General features: G+C 41.7%; 3 protein-coding genes across 5 annotated transcripts in view; 2 read left to right on the top strand and 1 right to left on the bottom strand.

Annotated features, from left to right (window-relative positions):
- Window positions 1–6,695: 6,695 nt before the first annotated feature.
- Window positions 6,696–9,466, top strand: srd5a3 (steroid 5 alpha-reductase 3). Its single transcript, XM_021599413.3, has 5 exons — window positions 6,696–7,171; window positions 7,401–7,555; window positions 7,688–7,879; window positions 8,112–8,243; window positions 9,123–9,466. Exons 1-5 carry the CDS (start codon window positions 6,951–6,953, stop codon window positions 9,380–9,382), a joined length of 960 nt encoding a protein of 319 aa, XP_021455088.1. The 5' UTR covers window positions 6,696–6,950; the 3' UTR covers window positions 9,383–9,466.
- A 643-nt stretch (window positions 9,467–10,109) lies between these two features.
- Window positions 10,110–14,999, top strand: tmem165 (transmembrane protein 165). 2 transcript variants are annotated; one of them, XM_021599415.3, is made up of 7 exons: window positions 10,110–10,216; window positions 10,374–10,497; window positions 12,526–12,754; window positions 12,903–13,078; window positions 13,194–13,376; window positions 13,679–13,784; window positions 14,100–14,999. In XM_021599415.3, the coding sequence occupies exons 2-7, from the start codon at window positions 10,396–10,398 to the stop codon at window positions 14,174–14,176; spliced, it is 873 nt and encodes a 290-aa protein (XP_021455090.3). In that variant the 5' UTR covers window positions 10,110–10,216; window positions 10,374–10,395; the 3' UTR covers window positions 14,177–14,999. The 2 variants fall into 2 exon arrangements, with proteins under 2 accessions (XP_021455090.3, XP_021455089.3); XM_021599414.3 differs by having other exon boundaries at window positions 10,211–10,497.
- Window positions 15,000–15,154: 155 nt separating this feature from the next.
- Window positions 15,155–21,975, bottom strand: part of LOC110521676 (circadian locomoter output cycles protein kaput) — a 69,338-nt gene continuing 62,517 nt past the window's right edge. For both annotated transcript variants that reach the window (XM_021599417.3, XM_090231837.1), the window contains one exon: window positions 15,155–21,912. In XM_021599417.3, the coding sequence (XP_021455092.2) occupies window positions 21,637–21,912 (276 nt within the window). In that variant the 3' untranslated portion in view covers window positions 15,155–21,636. The remainder of the gene's footprint in view (window positions 21,913–21,975) is intronic.

Genomic DNA, 21,975 nt, shown 5'->3' on the forward strand with positions numbered 1-21,975 from the left:
GATTGCGAAACTCCATTCCGTGTGGATGATGCTGTGACAGATAATGTTACCTTGGTTGAAGATGCTTCGTCAGTGTGGTCTGTGACAATCTATCCGGATTCTGATCAGTAGTCTGACACTACTAGTGTTGAGTCTGTAACTGAAAGTGTGCTGGCTCCGGATATGCGGATCTGTAGTACTCCCCATTCTGAGGTCAGACCTCTGAGCACGGTTAGTGCTGTCTGTGACATTCCTGCTAGGTTTTTGGGTGAGGGTGTTCGGACTAGACTAGGTAGAGTTATTAAGCCAGTGAATAGGCTAATCCAAACTATGTCTACACAGGAAATGAAACAGTTCCTAGTTTCTCGGTGATGGTAGGATATTGCCTACCTTTTCATTTTTTTTATATATACACGTATATGTAGTAATCTAAGTGTCTTAGAAGGATTCATTGAGATGGATGTTTTCTAACAACCTTTCTCTTAAGGCTGAGGTCACCTTGTTGCCTCGATCAGATTCTTTGATTTGAAAGACAATGTAATAATCAAACATCTAACATGGGTTCAGGGATTGATATTCAATAGTTGGGTCTGTACATTACCAGAGGTTCTCACAGGCAATTCTTAGCCTTCAAACATTACTTCTCTGCAGAAAAACTCTAAATGTTACAGTCTTCTCAAACTACTCGAACAAATTTTCTGTCTGACTGCTGATGGCTCTTTTCACCACAATATACTCCCGATCAGTGCCAAGAGAGCCTGCTATTCCATTATGAAAAAGATAGGCAATTGTGAGAGAGGGAGAGAAAAATAGACCCGATCTCCAATACTCTTACTCTCAGCTTCGTATCCTCAAGTCTTTCCTCAGTCATTCAGCAGGACTGTTGATCCCCAGTTTGTGGTTCTCAGTTCAGTTTTATCCCAGTGTCATGTGTAATTAGGGATGTCTCTCTCAAAGCTGATGGTGGTGGTCTATGAGGGCACAGGACAGATGGGGCAGCCGTGGACATGGGGCCTAAGGAGGGTCCAACTCTGGCCACAGTGAGCGAAGGGAAGGTGGACGGCAGGGAGGGGAAGGGGACAGGAAACAGTCCACGCTTCCCCAGACAGGATACTGCGCTCCTCTAAGAGGCATCCTGGAATCAAACGCCTCAAAAGCAGGACTGTCATTAACACAGAAACACACACACAAGCCCAAAACACGTGTCACACTGTACACAAGGGAGCAGCATTTGATACATACATATACGTTACTCTCACACACACACACACACACACACACACACACACAGACACACACACACACACACACAAACACGCGCACACACACACACAAACACGCGCACACACACACACAAACACGCGCACACACACACACACACACAAACACGCATGCACACTCACACACAGTCACACATAGAAAGCACTGAGTAAGCTGAACCCTGTCAAACCTGACAGTGATAGTGCATACCAAGAATAAACCAATCAATCAAATAAACAAAACACTTTCCATATCTATCACACACACACAAAGCCAATATACACAGTAAACACAAACACCTCTCTCTCTCTCTCTCTCTCTCTCTCTCTCTCTCTCTCATCCATGCACTCAAAATAACATACAGTACATGCTTAGACTAATGTAGACCATTCTGTCTCCTGTGGGAAAATTGATTCCTAATTAAGTGGCTGTTGTACTGCAGACACAGAATAATTCATATAGAGGAAGAGGAGGACTGAATTTATAGCCTCGTAATGAATTTCAATTGTCATATATATCATGTCCAGGAAGTGGCTTTATCCTTGAGACAGATAAGAACAGAGTAGACCAAAGCTACTACCATTAAATCAAAGGAACTATAACTGAACCTGGTTGGCTAAAGAATTACTGCTATTAGGTCAATTAAAACATTATTTGGTCTTGCTCCCCATCGTAGGCTTACAGTACTTTTATGAACACAGCTCACTGTAATCAATCAATATTTTTACCAATTATTTTAGACACTATGGAGCTCAGTCTCTTTTCCGTTAGTAACAAAGATTTTGTCTGTCCTGTACACAACAAGTTTGCCATCGGAATCTTAACACCCATACTGTTAAATGTAACATTTTCTTAGAAATGATATGTGACCATCTCAAAGTCTTAAACTAACACTAAGTGTTGATAAACTAACACCCCAAAAGTGTTGAGTCCATAACACCATGGGTGTTGCAAATTCAAACTTAAATTAAAGATCATGACCATTCCAAATCATAATTTTTATGAAATTGGATGATATTTGGATGAAACCAGATCATAGTATGAAACAAAATTGTTGCTTCTACATTGATGAAGTTTGATCATAAAGTTACTGGTCCCCTTCCCAATGTCAAACACTTAAATTCAGAAGGCGGGACTATTAAGGGGATAGGGATAACTCTCTCATTTTAATACACCAATGGTAACATGATATTCTGTTACCCAATTTAAATAAGTACCACCTTGTAACCAACATCGGAGAAGGCGTGTTTGTAGAGGGGTGTGGAATATTTCTTACATTATTAGCCCAGAATTTCTGGGGGGAACGTTTGGATATCAGAGCGACAGTAACTCACCGGCAATACCAGCATTACGACATGGGAATACGACTTTCCCGAATTGGATCCTTTGTTCGTACCCCCCAGGGCAATCGAACTGATAACAGAGGCTGATCCAAAACACCGCCAGTAGAGAAGATGTATACGGAGTGGACTTCTAGTCCGACTCAAGAGGCGCGCACACCATCCACCGCTTCCGAGTATATTACTCGCTAATGTTCAGTCTCTGGATAATAAAGTTGATGAGCTCAGGGTGAGGATCTCCTTCCAGAGAGACATCAGAGATTGTAAAATACTTGCTTCACGGAAACATGGAAATCTCTGTATATACTGTCTGAGTCTATACTGCCAGTTGGGTTCTCAGTTCATCGTGCAGACAGGAATAAAGATCTCTTCCCGGGAAGAAGGGCGGGAGTGTATGTTTCATGATTAACTACTCATGGTGTGATTGTGACGACACAGAAACTCAAGTCCTTTTGTTCACCCGAACTAGAATACCTCACAATAAAATGCAGACCGCATTGCCCCTCAAGAGAATTCTCTTCGGTTATAGTCACAGCCGTGTATATTTCCCCTCAAGACGATACCACGACGGCCCTCAAAGAACTACACTGGACTGTATGCAAACTGGACACCACATATCCCGAGTCCGCATTTATTGTTAACAAAGCTAATCTGAGGAAAACGCTACCGAAGTTCTGCCAACACATTGACTGTAGCACTCGCTCTGAGAAAACATTGGACCACTGCTACTCAGCATTTCAAAATGCCTACAAAGCCCTGCCCCGCCCTCCCTTCGAAAAATCTGATCAAGACTCCATTTTTCTACTCCCTTCTTATAGGCAGATACTCAAACAGGAAGTACCTGTGCTACGGACTATTCAACGCTGGTCTGACCAATCGGAATCCATACTTCAAGTGTTTTTTGATCACGCGGTCTGGGATATGTTCCAGGTAGCCTCTGAGAATGACATTGACGAATACACGGATACAGTGACTGAGATTATCAGGAGACGTTATACCCACTGTGACTATTAAAACATACCCAAACCAGAAACCAGCATTCGCGCAAAACTGAAAGCGCGAACCACCGTATTTAACCATGGTAAGGTGACTAGGAATATGGCTTAATATAAACAGTGTTGTTATTCCCTCCATAAGGCAATCAAACAGGCAAAACATCAGTACAGAGACAAAGTGGAGTCACAAAAGACCCACTTCAATTTGCCCCAATAGATCCACAGACGATGAAATCGCCATTGCACTGCACACTGCCCATCCCGTCTGGACTCCAAAGAGGAATACACCTATGTAAGAATGCTCTTCATTGACAATAGCTCAGCATTCAACACCATAGTACCCTCCAAGCTCATCATTAAGCTCGGGGCCCTGAACCCCGCCCTGTGCAACTGGATCCTGGACTTCCTGACAGTCCGCCCCCAGGTAGTGAATGTAGGAAACAACACCTCCACTTCGCTGATCCCCAACACAGGGGCCCCACAAGGGTGCGTGCTCAGCCTCCTCCTGTACTCCCTGTTCACCCATGACTCCGTGGCCACGCATGCCTCCAACTCAATCATCAAGTTTGCAGACGACACCTGTTTACCAACAATAACGAGACAGCCTACAGGGAGAAGGTGAGGGCCCTGGGAGTGTGGTGCCAGGAAAATAACCTCTCACTCAACGTCAACAACTGATTGTGCACTTCAGGAAACAGCAGGGAGAACACCCCCCTATCCACATCGACAGGACCGCAGTGGAGAAGGTGGAAAGTTTCAAGTTCCTCGGCGTACACATCACTGACAAACTGAAATGGTCCACCTACACAGACAGTGTGGTGAAGAAGGCGCAACAGTGCCTCTTCAACCACAGGAGACTGAAGAAAATTGGCTTGGCATCTAAAACCCTGACAAACTTTTACAGATGCACAATTGAGAGCACCCTATCAGGCTGTACTGTTGCCTGGTACGGCAACTGCACCTCCCGCAATTGCAGGACTCTGCAGAGGGTGGTGCGGTCTGCCCAACGCATCCCTGGGGGCAAACTACCTGCCCTCCAGGACACCTAAAGCACCCGATGTCACAGGAAGGCCAAAAATATCATCAAGGACAACAACCACCCAAGCCACTGCCTGTTCACCGCTATCATCCAGAATGCGAGGTCAGTACAGGTACATCAAAGCTGGGACTGAGAGACTGAAAAACAGCTTCTATCTCAAGGCCACCAGACTGTTAAATAGCCATCACTAGCACCTTAGAGGCTGCTGCCCTATAGACATAGACTTGAAATCACTGTTCACCTTAATAATGGAAAACTAGTCACTTTAATAATGTTTACATATTTTGTATTACTCATCTCATACGTATATACTGTATTCTATTCTATTCTACTGTATTTTAGTCTATGCTACACCGACATTGCTCGTCCAAATATTTATATTTTCCTTTACTTTAGATTTGTGTGTATTGTGTGTATTATTGTGAAATTGTTAGATATTACTGCACTGTTGGAGCTAGAAACACAAGCATTTTGCTACACCCGCAATAACATCTGCTAAACGTGTATGTGACCAATACATTTGATTTGATTTAGATAGCTACTCTACTGATCCCAAAATTTGACTGTAGGGTGTCAGCAAATATAATAACACGTTTACCCTAATCATATATAGGGTAAGCTTGTTTGCCCTTTCATATGTGTTTTGTTTTAACTAGTTACTGGCTAGCTAGGTCTTCAGCCAGCATGGAACAAAATGGGGTGAAGGTTCGTTCACTGCAGTTAGAATGACTGCCAAGGTAAGGAAGATTGATAAAGGAGACTACCTAAACCATCTAAATTTGAACCACCATCTCAATAATTTGTGAATAAGTCCAACCATTTACAGATTGGAATCGTTTAGAAAAATGTATGTTATTTATCTTTGTGCAGTATAAGATCAATTAATCAATCAATGTGCGTACAGAAACATAAATATTAAAACAAACTATTCTTAAAATCAACCTGCAACAAAACATGCAGGGAAATATGATAATGAGGCCCCTCCCATGTCTTTTTCACTCAGGGTTAACGGGAGTTAACTCAACACAGTTGAGTAACAACAACACCACGATTCTGTAAATTCTGTTGCTATTTTGTTATTATGCTCTTTGAACAACGTGCCCTGATTTTCCAGTAGGGAGGCAACCATCTGCCAACAAAGCCATTGTCAACCATCCCTCTCCTGTTCTCATTTAGGATTGTCAGAAGCCAAGGCTTGTGGGCGTCATAGAGCATGTTACATGTGCGTGTTTGTCAGAGTCTCAGCTTTCATAGATAGCTTTTAATAGTTTGTAGCTCAAACCATTCGGACTCTACATACATGCAGAAGAAATAAACAAATCCAATGGTACAAACCAGAAGTCTGTAGCTCAAACACACTATGTTTAAAAGGGGGTAAGAAGTACAAAACGTGTCTGCAATACGGTGTGACTCATTGGGTTAACATCTTTTTAGCTTCCTCTCATGGATATGTTTTGTGTAATTTGTGTACATTTTTTCTTGTGTTTTGTTGTTCTCTTTTGCAGGGACAGTGGAGACTAACCCACAGGTTTACCAGTGAAGGCTGGTTTGAGCTGGTCTCCTGTCATTACTTTCCTGAGCTGCTGATCTATGTATCTCTGGGGATTGTGTCTGGCAATCACACTCTCACCTGGTGGCTCATTGTCCTCTACATAAACACAGGCCCTCACGCACTTTGATATCTAGAGTTCTGACTGGGTCTTGACTGCTGGAGCTGCTGTACCTCTCATACCGCCTCCAACAGGAGGCCCTTAAAGGAAATAAATGGTATAGAAACAGTTAACGTGGTTCTGCCCACATTTACTGTACCAAAGCTGAAATAAAAATGTCTACAGGACAGCAATAAATGAATGTGTTCAATGAATGTAACCACCTCAGCCACTGGTCAATGACAGTTTGGATATTTTGCATTGTGGATTTTTCTGAGCTGTTTTCTCAGGCAGTGGCTCGAACAGTCAAGTCAGAGGCTGTCAGAGGCAGAGACCGTAAAAAAAATACATTTTCAGAGGTCTTCTGGCCAAACTCTTGCTGCCACCTGCTGTTTACACCTGTAACATCAACAGCACATTAATGATTCGTTGTGTTTTTTTAATCATCTATTGATTGGATCAGTTACATCCGTAATGTATCATACAGTATGGTGGTTATTTATCTGATGAACTAACTAATACACGACTGTCCCTGTGTAGTCTTCAAACCCCGACCCTAGGCAACGTTGTCAAGTTTCGGGTTACGGGTCGAGTTATCGAGACAAGTCCCTTTGCAGCAGTTGTGCATCGGAACTTGAATGCTCCATTGGTGTTTCCAGACGGAAGTTTTTGAGTGCCTGACCGAACAATGCTAACACTTTTAGGATTTTGTGTTATTGATTTCCTGTGGTTATCCTTGGCTTTATGCTTTCTCTTAGCTTTTTGTGTCCACAGACTTTCACGTTACCTGCCGACTGGATGTGAGCATTCAAAACTGTATATATTATTCCAGGATCTAATCCGATACGGTAAAACCAAGGGACCACTGAAACGAGACCACTGGCTGCGTGTTTTTGATATCCCAAAAAGGTAATGCTCGGCCCTTTTGAGGAAATGGGAAAACATATTTCAACTATATTTTAAATTACCCACTTCCATATATTTACTTTATTTGTGGACGTTTATCAGCACAACGTAATGTAACAGCTGATCGGAAGTCCAGATTTCGAATGGTTTTGCAAGACTAGAGCCCCGATTGATGATGATGACACTTGACTGACTGTAGGCCACTGATTTGAATTAAACCTCTTCTTTGTAGATGGTTCTGGCACTTCTATGCAATATCTGTTGGCTGGAATGGTTTTCTTATTGTCCTGTCACTTAACATGATTGTATGGGGCCAGAAATTCCCATCATGGTTGACTGACATATTGGGATTCCTGACTACTGGTGGACCAGTGGCAGTCAGGCAAGGTAACTTTTCCAGATTTGGGATATTTTATGGTTACCTCATTTGTTTTCATTTGCTGTGTTGGCACCTGGTAAGACCAACTCATCATATTAGGTTGTATGTGCCTGTAGAACACTGACTCGTGTTTACTTTAGTTCCACAGGTGTCAGCTGTGCTGGTGCAGGTCCTGTTATGGGTTCATTCTCTTAGACGACTACTGGAGTGCCACTTGGTCAGCGTGTTCTCTGATGGGGTCATTCACATTGTTCAGTATATATTTGGCTTGGCCTACTACATTTTACTGGGGCTGACAGTGCTGTGCTCGGATTCTTTGATAATTGAAGGAGGTGAGCTTTGTATTGTATTGCTTCACAATTCACATACTGCTTGATGATCTTTAAAGAACAAAAATATAAACGCAACATGTAAAGTGTTGGTCCCATGTTTCATGAGCTGAAATAAAATATCTCAGAAAAGTATATATATATATATATATATATATATATATCTCAGTGTATTATATGTAATTGTGATATTTGTTATGCTGTTGATGCCAGACTGATGGTTTTGTTTTGGTAGGGAGCCCTGCTTTCCCATTGCTCTCCCAGCTGAGGTGGTACTATGTGGCTGGAGCTGTACTCTTCTCCTGGGCCTCTCTGCTGCAGCACCGCTCCCTGGTCTTGCTGGCCAGACTGCGCACTGGAGGATCAGGTGAGGTCATGCAGATCAGATGTCTCAATTATTAGCTCAAAATGACTCTGAGAGGACACTCTGCAGGTAAATGTTTGATCACATTAACCCTATCAGTCCCGAGACCCCAGCAAAAATCTGCTTTTTTTTGTCCATGCCTTATATTTATCCTCACAATTAAGTGTTTTACCATTTTCTTTTCAGGACAACGAGGGCTACAAGTAGCACACAAAACACTTTGACACAATCATTTGCATTCACGAGTTGTATTGACAAATGTCAATAAAAAAACAAGGTCACCCAAAGCAAAAACCTGATTTTTCTTTTTAATGAACGCTGTAAGTACAGAAATGGTTTGTTCACTGGGAAATTTAATATCCAAATTGTCAGTGACAACTGTGTGGTGTTTCTGACAGCAACTATGTGAGCTTATTACAGTATAGACACTATGTCCTGGGATTTCCTATGATCTTTGTAGAAGAACATCATACATTCTAACGACTCTTGTGTGGCTTGTGAGCATCATAGGGCAAAACATGTGCGTGTTTGTGAGAGTCTCGACTTTTCATGGAAAGCTTTTAATAGTTTTGTAGCTCAAACCATTCGGACTCTGTATATGTTTTTGTATAAAGGCCCCGGGCCCCTTTGGAATCCACAAACACTGCTCTATCTCAGCCCCGGTTAATTACGGACTACGGATGCAGAAGAAATAGATGAATCCAATGGTAAAACCCAGTAGTCTCTAGCTCAAACACACTGTTTAAAAGGGGTTAGAAGTCCAAAATGTGCCAGTGATACAGTGGGACTCATTTGGTTAACATCTTTTTAGCTTCCCCTCATGAATATGTTTTGTATAATTTGTATAAATTTTGTCTTGTGTTTTGTTCTCCTTTTTTTCAGGGACAGTGGAGACTCTAGCCCACAGGGTTCCCAGTGGAGGCTGGTTTGAGCTGGTCTCTTGTCCTCATTACTTGGCTGAGCTGCTGATCTATGTGTCTCTGGGGATTGTGTCTGGAAGTCACGCTCTCACCTGGTGGCTCGTTGTCCTCTATGTGCTCTTCAACCAGGCGTTGGCTGCCCAGCTCTGTCATGAGTTTTACACAAGCAAGTTTCAGTCTTACCCACAGCATCGCAAAGCATTCCTCCCTTATTTATTGTAACTGAAGCCTGATATGAATAATGTGATTTATTTTGTACAACTTAATTTTCCAGAAAAATAAATCTAAAGACATTGTTTGTTGAAATGATTGCATTGAATATCTATTTTTTTAATAGAATACATTTAAAGATTAAACAAATTAACAGGACAAGATTGATAAGGACACTGTTAGCAGCAGAAATCGTTTGTGTACATTGGCAAGGACTGATAAGGGAGTGCCTTGGCTTCCGTACTTAAGGTGATTTAATTAAGGTGCAGGGTTTACGCCAGGCCCTAGCCCAGTTTATGCTGTGACTGACAGCAGCAGCAGCTCCACTAGATAATGAATGGCATTGGTGTCCATTTCGGTGTCCATATCCTGAGATTGGCCCCAATTTAAAATTGCAGTAATGACATCAATATTTAGAAAAGTCTTCCAGCATTTTTTAAATGATCACAGTATTTGAATTGCTTTTATTTGACCACCTGTATTACTCTACATTAAAGTGTAGCTACTATGTAGTATAGTTTCATAGAGCCTCTTGCTCTTGCTGCATTTTCTTCCCTCCCACTATTGGTTGGCATTTGCAAGTCTCTCTAACTTGACATTTTCCATGACATCTACAAATTGGCAGTTGAAGTAGCCAATGACAGTACTGCACAGAAGTTAAATTAGCAGATTACATACGCGTCCTCCTTTTAGCGATCCAATCACATTAGTGGTTTACTGTCTTTCAGGTAGCATGTTCACAATTTAAAAAATCCCGTATGAGTTCTATCCAAAGCAGAAATGGTTATATCCTCAATGGTTCTTCTATTGGCAAGCTTTTCTACCAACACCAACTAGCTATGTAGTGTACGTCTAGCTAATTATATCGAGTAATTTACGCAGTCAGGGGCAGTGATTTTTATCATTTAACCCATACGCTTATGTAAACTGCCTTTATTGTCAGCATTTTTAACACAATCTGCTTGCTTCCCTTTGTTAAAATGTATCTACTGGCCGGCAGAAGGAATGGAAGGGCTAACATAAGTATGATGCGTGTCCTGCTGCCCCTGGTTGTCGCGGTGTTGTCAGCTGGAGTTTCTGGGATGCAGGAGGAACACAAACCAGTCCAAGAACAACCGCAACAAGAGGTAGTTAACTAGTTAGCTAGCTATCTTAACTAGCAACTCGAAAACATTCCACATAGCTAATAATGCTAACTAGCGAGCGTCGTTACGTTCGCATAGCCAGAGCAAGATGATGTGTGAAGTCACCACCAGTATCTATTTCACTCGGTTACTTTGACCTCTTTCTTGGTTCATGCTTTGGGGACATGCCATAGGTGGAAAACATGGTTAGCCGAGTTATTGTCCTGGTCGTCACTAGCCCTAGTCTGGAAGTTGAACTCTAATAACTACCAAGTTGTATTATACCCCCAGTCTACGTGACTTTGACTACCTCCTTCAATGAGACAGGCTGTACACTTTCCAATATACAGTATCAGTCAAACGTTTTGACACACCTACTCATTCCAGGGTTTTAGTTTATTTTTTACTATTTTCTACATTGTAGAAGAATAGTAAAGACATTAACTATAAAATAACACATGGAATTTTCTAGTAACCAAAAAAGTGTTAAACAAATACAAATATTTTAGGTTCTTCAAAGTAGCCACCCTTTGCATTGATGACAGCTTGGTATTCTCTCAACCAGCTTCATGAGGTAGTCATGATGCATTTCAATTAACAGTTGTGCCTTGTTAATAGTGAATTTGTGAAATGTCTTTCCGTAATGCATTTGAGCCAATCAGTTGTTGTGACAAGTTCAGTGTGGTATACAGAAGATAGCCCTATTTGGTAAAAGATCAAGTCCATATTATGGCAAGAACAGCTCAAATAAGCAAAGAGAAACGACAGTACATCATTACTTTAAGACATGAAGGTTAGTCAATCTGGAAAAATGTAAGAACTTTGAACGTTTTCTTCAAGTGCGGCAGGTTGGGGCGGCAGGTAGCCTAGTGGTTAGAGCGTTGGGCCAGTAACCGGAAGGTTGAAAGATCAAATCCCCAAGGTAAAAATCTGTCATTCTGACCCTGAACAGGGCAGTTAACCCACTAGGCTGTCATTGTAAATAAGTATTTGTTCTTAACTGACTTGATACAAACCCATCAAGTGCAAAGGCTCTCATGAGGACCACCACAGGAAAGGAAGACCCAGAGTTTCCTCTGCTGCAGAGGATAAGTTTGTTACCAGCCTCAGAAATTGCAGCCCAAATAAATGCTTCAGAGTTCAAGTAACAGACGCATCTCAACATCAATTGTTCAGAGGAGACTGCGTGAATCAGGCCCTCATGGTTGAATTTCTGCAACCACACCACTACTAAATGACACCAATAAGAAGAAGAGAGAAACACTGGACATTAGTTTGGTTTGAGGAGTCCAAGTTTGAGATTTTTGGTTCCAACCGCCGTGTCTTTGAGACGCAGAGTAGGTGAACGGATTATCTCTGCATGTGTGGTTCCCACCGTGAATATGGAGGAGGTGGTGTGATGGTGCTTTGCTGGTGACATTGTCTGTGATTTATTTAGAATTCAAGGCACACTTACCCAGCATGGCTACCACTGCAGCGATACGCCATCCCAGCTGGTTTGCGCTTAGTGGGACTATCATTTGTTTTTCAACAGGACAATGACCCAACACACCTCCAGGCTGCGTAAGGGCTATTTGACCAAGAAGGAGAGTGTTCGAGTGCTGCATCAGATGACCTGGCTTCCACAATCACCTGACCTCAACTCAATTGAGATGTTTTGGGATGAATTGGACCGCAGAGTGAAGGGATATCAGCCAACAAATTCTCAGCATATGTGGGAACTCCTTCAAGACTGTTGGAAAATAATTCCAGGTGAAGCTGGTTGAGAGAGTGCCAAATTGTGCAAAGCTTTCAAGGCAAAGGGTGGCTACTTTGAAGATATATTTAGATTCGTTTTTTGGTTACTACATGATTCCATGTGTGTTATTTCATGGTTTTGATGTCTTCACTATTATTCTACAATGTAGAAAATTGTAAAAAATAAAGAACTTTTGACTAATACTGTATGTGTACAAAAAGACAAATTAAAACATGGTTTCCATGGCTAACCTGTTGTGGAACTGAACTGATATTTGTTTCCCCCTTCAACAGAAAACACCAACTGCTCATGCTATTGGCCCAGAGGTCAGTGAAAATGATTCCAGCAAATCTGGTGACCTGGGCTTCATCCATGCCTTTGTTGCTGCCATCTCTGTCATCATTGTCTCTGAGCTGGGAGACAAGACTTTCTTCATCGCTGCCATCATGGCTATGCGCTACAACCGCCTCACTGTGCTGTTAGGGGCAATGCTAGCGCTTGGCATTATGACCTGCCTTTCAGGTTAGTGGATGGATTGTTGGGATTTTGTTCATGTATCCCAATTAGTGGAGGTGTGGATCCATCCTGGGTGTGTCTGAATGTCCCCCTGAGTATTTGGTTCTGTACAGTACGTCCTTTATCCTACTAAGTCCCTCTTATGTTTTCTCAGTGATGTTTGGCTATGCCACCACCATCATCCCCAGGATCTACACATACTATGTGTCCACAGCTCTGTTTGCCATCTTTGGTGTTCGCATGCTGAGAGAGGGGCTGAAAATGAGTCCAGACGAAGGTCAGGAGGAGCTGGAGGAGGTGCAGGCTGAGATTAAAAAGAAGGATGAGGAGGTCTGTAAAACACACTGCCCACACCTACATTTGCATGTTAGGAAGTTTCATATTACCCTGCTGTAACTCTTGGTCTAGGGTTTCATTGTTTGGTTTGTATTCATATTTCCTATAGCTCCAGCGGTCTAAGCTGGTGAATGGGGCTTCAGATGTGGAGTTGGGCTCAGGGTCAAGCCATCCTCAGGGGAGATGGCACAGCTTCATCTCGCCTGTGTTCATCCAGGCCTTCACCCTCACCTTCCTTGCAGAGTGGGGAGACCGCTCTCAGCTGACCACCATCATCTTGGCTGCCCGGGAGGTGAGTCCTGACAGACCCACTATGAAGTCTGAGTCTGCTTGCCTAGTAAAAATGGCACACGCTGGCAAATGTTACACTGATCTCAAGCTAAAATGCTGAGATGTGGCTGCAAAGCATTCATTGTGGATCTAAAGTCCGAGTTCATGATTAAGATCAGGATATAGGGTTGCTGTGTACGTGTAATTTACTCAAAGGGAATTATATTGTTAGGGAATTATTGTTGTGCATTTATTTCTACTGCACTGTGATACTTGTTGGTTCTGTGAGGCTTAAACGTATCATAAACAAATGCTCTGTCTCAGGATCCTTTTGGAGTGGCAGTGGGTGGTACTCTGGGACACTGTCTGTGCACAGGACTGGCTGTGGTTGGAGGAAGGATGATTGCACAGAAGATCTCTGTCAGAACTGGTGATATATTTTTCCTATATTGAATTTAAAAAAAGTGTTCCTGGTTGTGGTCATAGCCTACACCAGGGCTCTCCAACCCTGTTCCTGGAGAGCTACCGTCCTGTAGGTTTTTGCTTCAAACCTAATCGAACGCATCTGACTCTAATAATTAGCAGGTTGATTCGATTAATCAGAAGTTACAACTGGGGTTGGAGCGAGATCCTACAGAAGGGTAGCTCTCAAGGAACAGGGTTGGAGAGCCCTGGCCTATACTGTAATGAATGTAGCTAGTAGTCATTGGAATTGTGTTATGGACCTCTGTTTTCTCCTCCTCAGTTACAATCATTGGTGGGATAATGTTCCTGGCCTTTGCATTCTCTGCCCTCGTCGTCAAGCCAGATGCTGGAATCTGATTGGAGTACATACCTGTAAAGCTCAACTATGTGTATTTGGAGAGGCTGTACTCTTGACTCTGTGTGTACGACAGTTGTACTGTACTCATGGTGTGGGTGAGATATGGAGAATATTCTATAATGGGACTCTAATGGGTGAGTGTGTCTGTGTGAATGTTGCCCTCTTGTCTTACTGAGTCTGTGATCCCTCACCGGTCTGAATCCTGTGGCTTACACACAGGACAAGACTTACGTCTCCCGCAGGCCTGTCGGTACTGATCTTGGGTCTGTTTTATTAATTCGTTCCCCATCCTCTGGTTATTATATTATGATTCAAGAGCAGCTCATTCATTGACTGAGTGCATGGAATCTCTCCTCCCCTCTTCAGCATGAGCTCAGTGTTGTTGAACGCTGACTTCAGGGAAATCCCATGGAGGGCCAGTCTGTCTTATCTACCACTCAAATTACTACAACGGTTTATGAAGAGGTTGTGTGAGGCCTACTGATGAAGAAATCATGGAACAAAATACTTCATAGCTTCACTGCCATGTTTTGAGACCTGAGCCATTGTCTACTACACCTTTCCTGAAAGTGGTTGGTTATGGTATTTATTTACAACTTTTGAGCAGAGATTGGTATTGTTAACTTTTATTTTTTTAGCTGAAGTACTGTAGACACTATACTTTTTTAAAAAGTGCACAGGGAAATGTCACTACATTGTCAATATTTGACAAGTTGTACCCTGTGATGACCGACCAAGCGTGTACATGTACGCTGTTTGAGATATTCACTTCATTGTTAAAGCCTGCTTAATGTAAATACTCAATAAAACCTGTCATGCCAAGACTGGTTTCTTACCTTATAAATTATTGTCTAGCCCCTACATTTTATGCAATGATTAAGTTATCCTGGATATGAGTGATTGCCGAAAATTTGCGAGAAGCAATTAACGCCTGCCTTCTGGTTTGTCCATCATGAGTGAATGTCCGAAACGAGGGATTTCTCAATTAAAAACATTTTATTCATTTTAAAATGTAATAAGGGGCGCAAGCAGCACTGCTTGCTTTAAAAGGTTCCATTATGTTTAGTTTATGTAGGAATGATCTGGCTCTAGAAATTAATTTATAGCAGCAAACTCCTTAGTGATATTACAGCACCATTAAAATGCAAAATGCCTTCAGAATGTCTCAGGGTTATCACACAACCTGATTTACCTATGCTGCAGAGCATGGTTAGCACCATTGAAATAGAAGGGGTAGAACGGACATTAAAATGCATTTTTCCTTTAAGTCTACTCCGGGGTCCAAGGGATGAAACTCCCAAACAAATATATCAATATCATATTGGTCCATTCCACTGATTTCTGAGCACCCTCAACGATCGATGTGTTCGAACTTTGAGTTCAACTGATGTCACAGAACTAGACAGAGGTTGTGGAATTCATTGCTTGAATAAAATGCTGAGAATGCATTTAACTACAAACTGTCCATTCTACTTGTTCTAAATCTATGGTTAAATGTAATTATGGGTCAAGAACTGATGTAGAAAGTGGAACACAGGTTATGACTCAATTGTGCCAAGATAAACCATTTTCCACTTCCAGGTGTTTTTTGGAAATTGTACTGAACAGATTAATTTCATGAGCCAAACAAGTGTACTGCAAAGAACGCCACACATACAAAGATTAAATGATAGAACACTGATAAACATTCAGAACTTCTAGCGTGTACATCAGAACTACAGAACATTAAACATGATTCACCACCCTCTACATTGGGCATTAAAAACATCTTTCCCACACCCCACATCTAGCATATAGTCTGGGTTGAATTACCTTGTATATATGCCTTTTGAGATACAACATAGGAGATTCCTACTTTGAAACTTCTGGTAAACATGTGAAAAAGGAACATCAATATGTGGTCATCCTAGAGATGATCCAATATATTAATATAGCATTCCCCTCAAATCACATTGAGAGAATTCATAAGATTTATTTGGCAATTGAAACCAATTACATGGAGGGGGGGGGGAGACACAGTATATGTTATTGAATAAGGATTCCTTTCAACATTTCAATACACCTTTGCATAACCATGAGCTCATGAGTCCTTATCGAGGAACTCAAAGTAGCCGATCCTGTTTTGGGGAAATTAGATCAATAGTTTTTACGCATGTCACAGTTTGTTTAATTCCTTTCTCATTTGAGGTAAATCATTAGATAGATTTATTTACTATTTTGCTTTCCCTTTCTACACCATGATAGCAGTATATTACAGTGTATGACAATATCTACTATAGCTATCTTTTGAGGTCTAGCTTGGCCATAGAAAAATAATCTTAAAATCTGAGGTGTGTGTTCTGTTAAAACACTTGGTTATTAATTTCTTTATGCATACCAGTTTTTACACAGCTATGTTGGTGTTCGATATTAAATTACATTCATTCAAGTATTGCACTGCCTGACCCACTGATGGTAGCTGAAAAGGTTTATCACTAGATGGAGCAACTTTAATTTGTGTTAATAAAAAAACAGAATAAAATCAGTGACCAACCAACTATTAAGAGCCACATATACCGTTTCTATACAACTTGTTGAATAATCTGTGTCAATATGCATTACTGGCAATACAATAACTTTGAGGTTATAAGAAGTACCAGCCTTGTTGTACTGTACAGGGCAATGCACCACCAATAGCCTAGCAACAGGGACCACCATTCACACATAGCGTGAATTTTAATAAGCAGAGACTAGCAGGCTTTGTGTGACTTATTGTACATGTGAACAGAAGGGCTTGGGACAGTTTTGCCATGAGGTACTGCAACATGAACATGGAATAGACCAGCCAGCCTTGTGAGAGACCAGAGCAGGAAATGACCCCTAGAAGGCCCAGACGTTCTACAATGTTATGCTGTGATACCAGAGGTTTGATAGAAAATATGTTATTTGTCAACTTCCACCAATAAAAAAAGTGAAACTTAATGCAGGTTTCACACAATCCTTCTCAACTAAAAGATAGCAAACGATCAAGAATATTAATTATTCTACACTGAACAAAAATATAAATGCAACATGCAACAATTTCACAGATTTTATTGAGTTACAGTTCATTCAAGGAAATCATTCAATTGAAATAAATTCATTAGGCCCTAATCTATGGATTTCACATGACTGGGAATACAGATATGCATCTGTTGGTCACAGATACCTTAAAAAAAGGGAGGGGTGTGGATCAGAAAACCAGTCAGTATCTGGTGTGACCACCATTTGCCTCATTCACCACCACGCAACTCCTTCACGTAGAGTTGATCAGGCTGTTGATTGTGGCCTGTGGAATATTGTCCCATTTCTCTCTTCAAAGGCTGTGTGAAGTTGCTGGATATTGGTGGAAACTGGAACATGTCGTACACGTCGATCCAGGGCCTCCCAAAAATGCTCAGTGGGTGACATGTCTGGTGAGTATGTAGGCCATGGAAGAACTGAGATATCTTCAGCTTCCAGGAATTGTGTACAGATCCTTGCGACACGGGGCTGTATATTATCATGCTGAAACATGAGATTATGGCGGCGGATGAATGGCACGTCAATGGGCCACAGGATCTCGTCACGATATCTCTGTGCATTTCAATTACCATCGATAAAATGCAATCGTGTTCATTGTCCATAGCTTATGCTTGCCCATAACCATAACCCCACCGCCACCATGGGCACTGTTCACAACATTGACGTCAGCAAACCGCTCGCCCACATGACGTTTCCCCAGCGTCCCAGTAGCCATCGAAAGTAAGCATTTGCTCACTGAAGTCAGTTACGATGCCGAACTGCAGTCAGGTCAAGACCCTGGTAAGGATGACGAGCGTGCAGATGAGCTTCCCTGAAAAGGTTTCTGACAGTTTGTGCAGAATTTCTTCGGTTGTACAAACCCACAGTTTCATCAGCTGTCCGGGTGGCTGGTCTCAGATGATCCCGCAGATGAAGAAGTCGCATGTGGAGGTCCTGGGCTGGCGTGATCTGAGGCCGGTTGGTCGTACTGCCAAATTCAAAAAAACAACATTGGAGGCGGCTTATGGTAGAGAAATTAACATTCAATTCTCTGGAAACAGCTCTGGTGAACATTCCTGCAGTCAGCATGCCAATTGCACACTCCCTCAAAACTTGAGACATCTGTGGCATTGTGTTGTGTGAAAAAACTGCATATTTTAGAGTGGCCTTTTATTGTAACTGTGTAATGATCATGCTATTTAATCAGCTTCTTGTTGTGTCACCTGTCACGTGGATGGACTATCTTGGCTAAGAACAAATGCTCACTAACAGGGATGTAAACAACTTTGTGCACAACATTTGAGAGAGAAGCTTTTGTGCGTATAGAACATTTATGGGATATTTTATTTCAGCTCATGAAACATGGGACCAACACTAAGGATTAGCCCCCTTTTTTCAATTTTCGCCAAAAATGACATATCCAAATCTAACTGCCTGTAGCTCAGGCCCTGAAGCAAGGATATGCATATTCTTGGTACCATTTGAAAGGAAACACTTTGAAGTTTATGAAAATGTCAAAGGAATGTAGTAGAATAACACAATAGATCTGGTAAAAGATAATACAAAGAAAAAAAAGAAGTTATTTTGTATTTTTTTTGTAGCATCATCTTTGAAATGCAAGAGAAAGGCCATCATGTATTATTCCAGCCCAGGTGCAATTTAGATTTTGGCCACTAGATGGCATCAGTCTATGTGCAAAGTTTTAGACTGATCCAATGAATCCATTGTATTTCTGTTAAAAAGTTTGTATCAAGACTGCCCAAATGTGCCTAATTTGTTTATTTATAACTTTTCATGTTCAAAATTGTGCACTCACCTCAAACAATAGCATGGTATTTTTTCACTGTAATAGCTACTGTAAATTGGACAGTGCAGTTAGATTAAGAAGAATTTAAGATTTCAGCCAATATCAGATATGTCTATGTCCTGGGAAATATTCTTGTTACTTACAACCTCATGCTAATCACATTAGCCTACGTTAGCTCAACCGTCCCGTGGAAGGGACACCGTTCCCGAAATGTTGCGTTTATATTTTTGTTCAGTATATAATACATTTTTTATAGAGATTAAATTAGCTGACCTGCTCCCTGACCATTCTACTGTAAGTGAAGATTCATAACGACTACTACTAAAGTGCCATTCTGCAGAAGCCCCTGACAACAAACGAGCAACTGGGAAAACCAGAGGCTCAATCCCCAAGAACCTCACTTGACAACATTCACCATAGAAACCTGGAAATCCACTATGGAAGTTAATATGGCAACATATAGTACAACCAGTCCATAGGACCCCACTCAACAACAGTCGTTTTAAATTTGCCATGGCACGACAATATAACCATCACCTTATAGCCTTACAACACAGTTACATGGTGATATGTACTGCCTGACAGGAGGAGCAGAGCAGCAGGAGAAGAAAAACTTCAAACAGACAACATCTGTTAACCGTATGATAATTGTTTCAATCCATTCTTTTGGCAGGTCCAACAAACACCAGTTTCACTTGTTTCTGAGGTAATTTGCGTTCTAGGATCAAATAGCCTCAGCATTTTCTCTGTTCTTGTCTGGACTGGGCCTAGCCTTAGGAAACATTTCCAGTAGTGTAGTTTGTCTTCTCGCAATCGAACAACTGAGAAGAAGTAAAGAGTACTGTCTGTAGGGGGTTCTTAATGTTAGAGTCGTCAGTAGCCAGAGTTTCAATAAGTGCTATACGTTTACTTTAATGAATGACCCCAGTAGGTCAGATTAGCAGTTTAATGTCTTGATTAAGACCGCATCCCCCCACAGTGTAATACCTACGTCACTGGCTTCAGACAAACATACAAGCTTACTTCACGAACACATGAAGATGAACTCGGATCGCAACAATCGCTGGTGGCATTCTGTCCTAACACCTATTTGATGAGATCCACCTTCATCATATTTCTCCTCTAAAGAGGACAAATATCAATCATTTGTTTGTTCTGACCCAGAAAAAGCTTAATTGGAGATCAAGGTCATAAACATGCTGTAGTTGTTGGTTGTAAGTGACAGGAGAAAGTATGGACATAAGGGGATGCATTTCATTCATAGAACAGACACTAAAATAATTCAGTATTCATACAATTTCTAACAGAGCTAATATGTGATATTGTGCGGAAAAATCACAAGCGTATATTGCATTTCTTAGTTTAAGGTAGTGTTTTTGACCATTTAAAACGGCATTGAATAGATACTTTTTCTATGAGAATACTTATATTTTCTACACATTAAGCCTTCGGGGCTAAAATAACTACAGTATTGTAAAGCATTATGACTTGGCCCTAGTATAGCCTGTATCTAGAGGTACTATTCATGCATCACTATGAGTGTTATGTGACCACTCCTTAAAACAGTCATAATGCCACAGGTTTGAATAAACAAAAAAATGCTTTTGGCATGAGTCATTATGGCCGAGTAAAGAATGAACTCATAGGGTTTCCATAGGATGCATTTAAAGTCTATTTGGTCAACTTTGGGTCTTTGCTTTATTAACTATTTAAAATATTGTTTTGACTAAGATTGTGTCTATTTAGAGTCCTCAACATGTTGCTTTGGACCACAATGTATATTCTAAAAAGATATTGTAACTTTAAAACATTTTTTTTTCCTTTACCAAGACATTGAAAGTGAGGAAGAGGATGAAACAAACTGTGACATGACGAGCAGCATCAGTGGTGTCCGCTAAGCAGACCCCCCCCCCCCCCCCCTCCCTGAGAAGGAAGTCTGTGAAAAGATCTGCCATTAAGCGTGTTAGGTTTGCTTTCTTTCATAGAGTACTAGATAAAAATATATATATTCAAAGCTACAAATAACAGACTACGCTTTTCATTTCATGCATCATATAAAATATTAGTTATCTTTTTTGTCCATATATTTACATATTATTTTACATGTGTTCTGTACAATAAAAGTACAATCCACATGACATTCTTAAAAATATTTTCTGACCCATAATTACTTTCACATGAAAAGAAAAATAGGAGGAAAAACAATACACACAAGGAATCTGTCTGCTGTCTGTTCCGTAGGACTTCTTTGAAGCCTGGATTGACTCCAGTGTGTCGACTGGATCATCCTGCATAAATGAATCCTGTGAGGGTGACCGGAGCACACACTGAACACACAAGACGAGGACAGAGGAGGGGACAAACACTGGCGGGACCAGGGTTTCCTCTTCCTGCCACCGTGGTGAGGGGACCTGGACAGAGTGGAGGTCTCTGTGAGGTAAGAGTTCTGAGCATGGCCGTGAGGCAGAGCGACCCTGTGCTCACTTTCAGCACAGCATTGTTTTCTCTCTGAAGCGCCAATCGTTCCCAAGTTCTATTGATTCATCCATCCACTATACCTCTTCACCCCTTCACACAAACACACAGACCGTGTCTTGGTTCAGTCCACATGTCTAATTGGCTGTTGCCAGGTTACTGGGGCTGTGTGCTGGAGCGACCTGACATGCTACCTGCCCTGTGAGAGGCCAGCTGCTGCTCCTGTTGCTGCTGTTGTTGGAGTTGCTGTTGCTGTTGTTGTTGCTGCTGCTGGAGCTGTTGCTGCTGCTGCTGATGTTGCTGTTGTAACTGTTGTTGTTGTTGCTGCTGCTGCTGCAGTTGCGTGGTGGCGAAAGCGCCTTGATGCTGCAGTGGGAACGCCGCCTGCAGGATCAACTGAGTGGACTGGTTTCCATGGAGCAGCCGAGGGCCCTAGAGAGGGAGAACAGAGAGGTGGGTGGGAGGGAAAAGTACTTGATCTACCTCTACAGACGG

This window comes from Oncorhynchus mykiss, chromosome 4 (genome assembly GCF_057628025.1).
Source record: "Oncorhynchus mykiss isolate SJ-2025 chromosome 4, ASM5762802v1, whole genome shotgun sequence".
NCBI classification, from domain to species: Eukaryota; Metazoa; Chordata; class Actinopteri; order Salmoniformes; family Salmonidae; genus Oncorhynchus; species Oncorhynchus mykiss.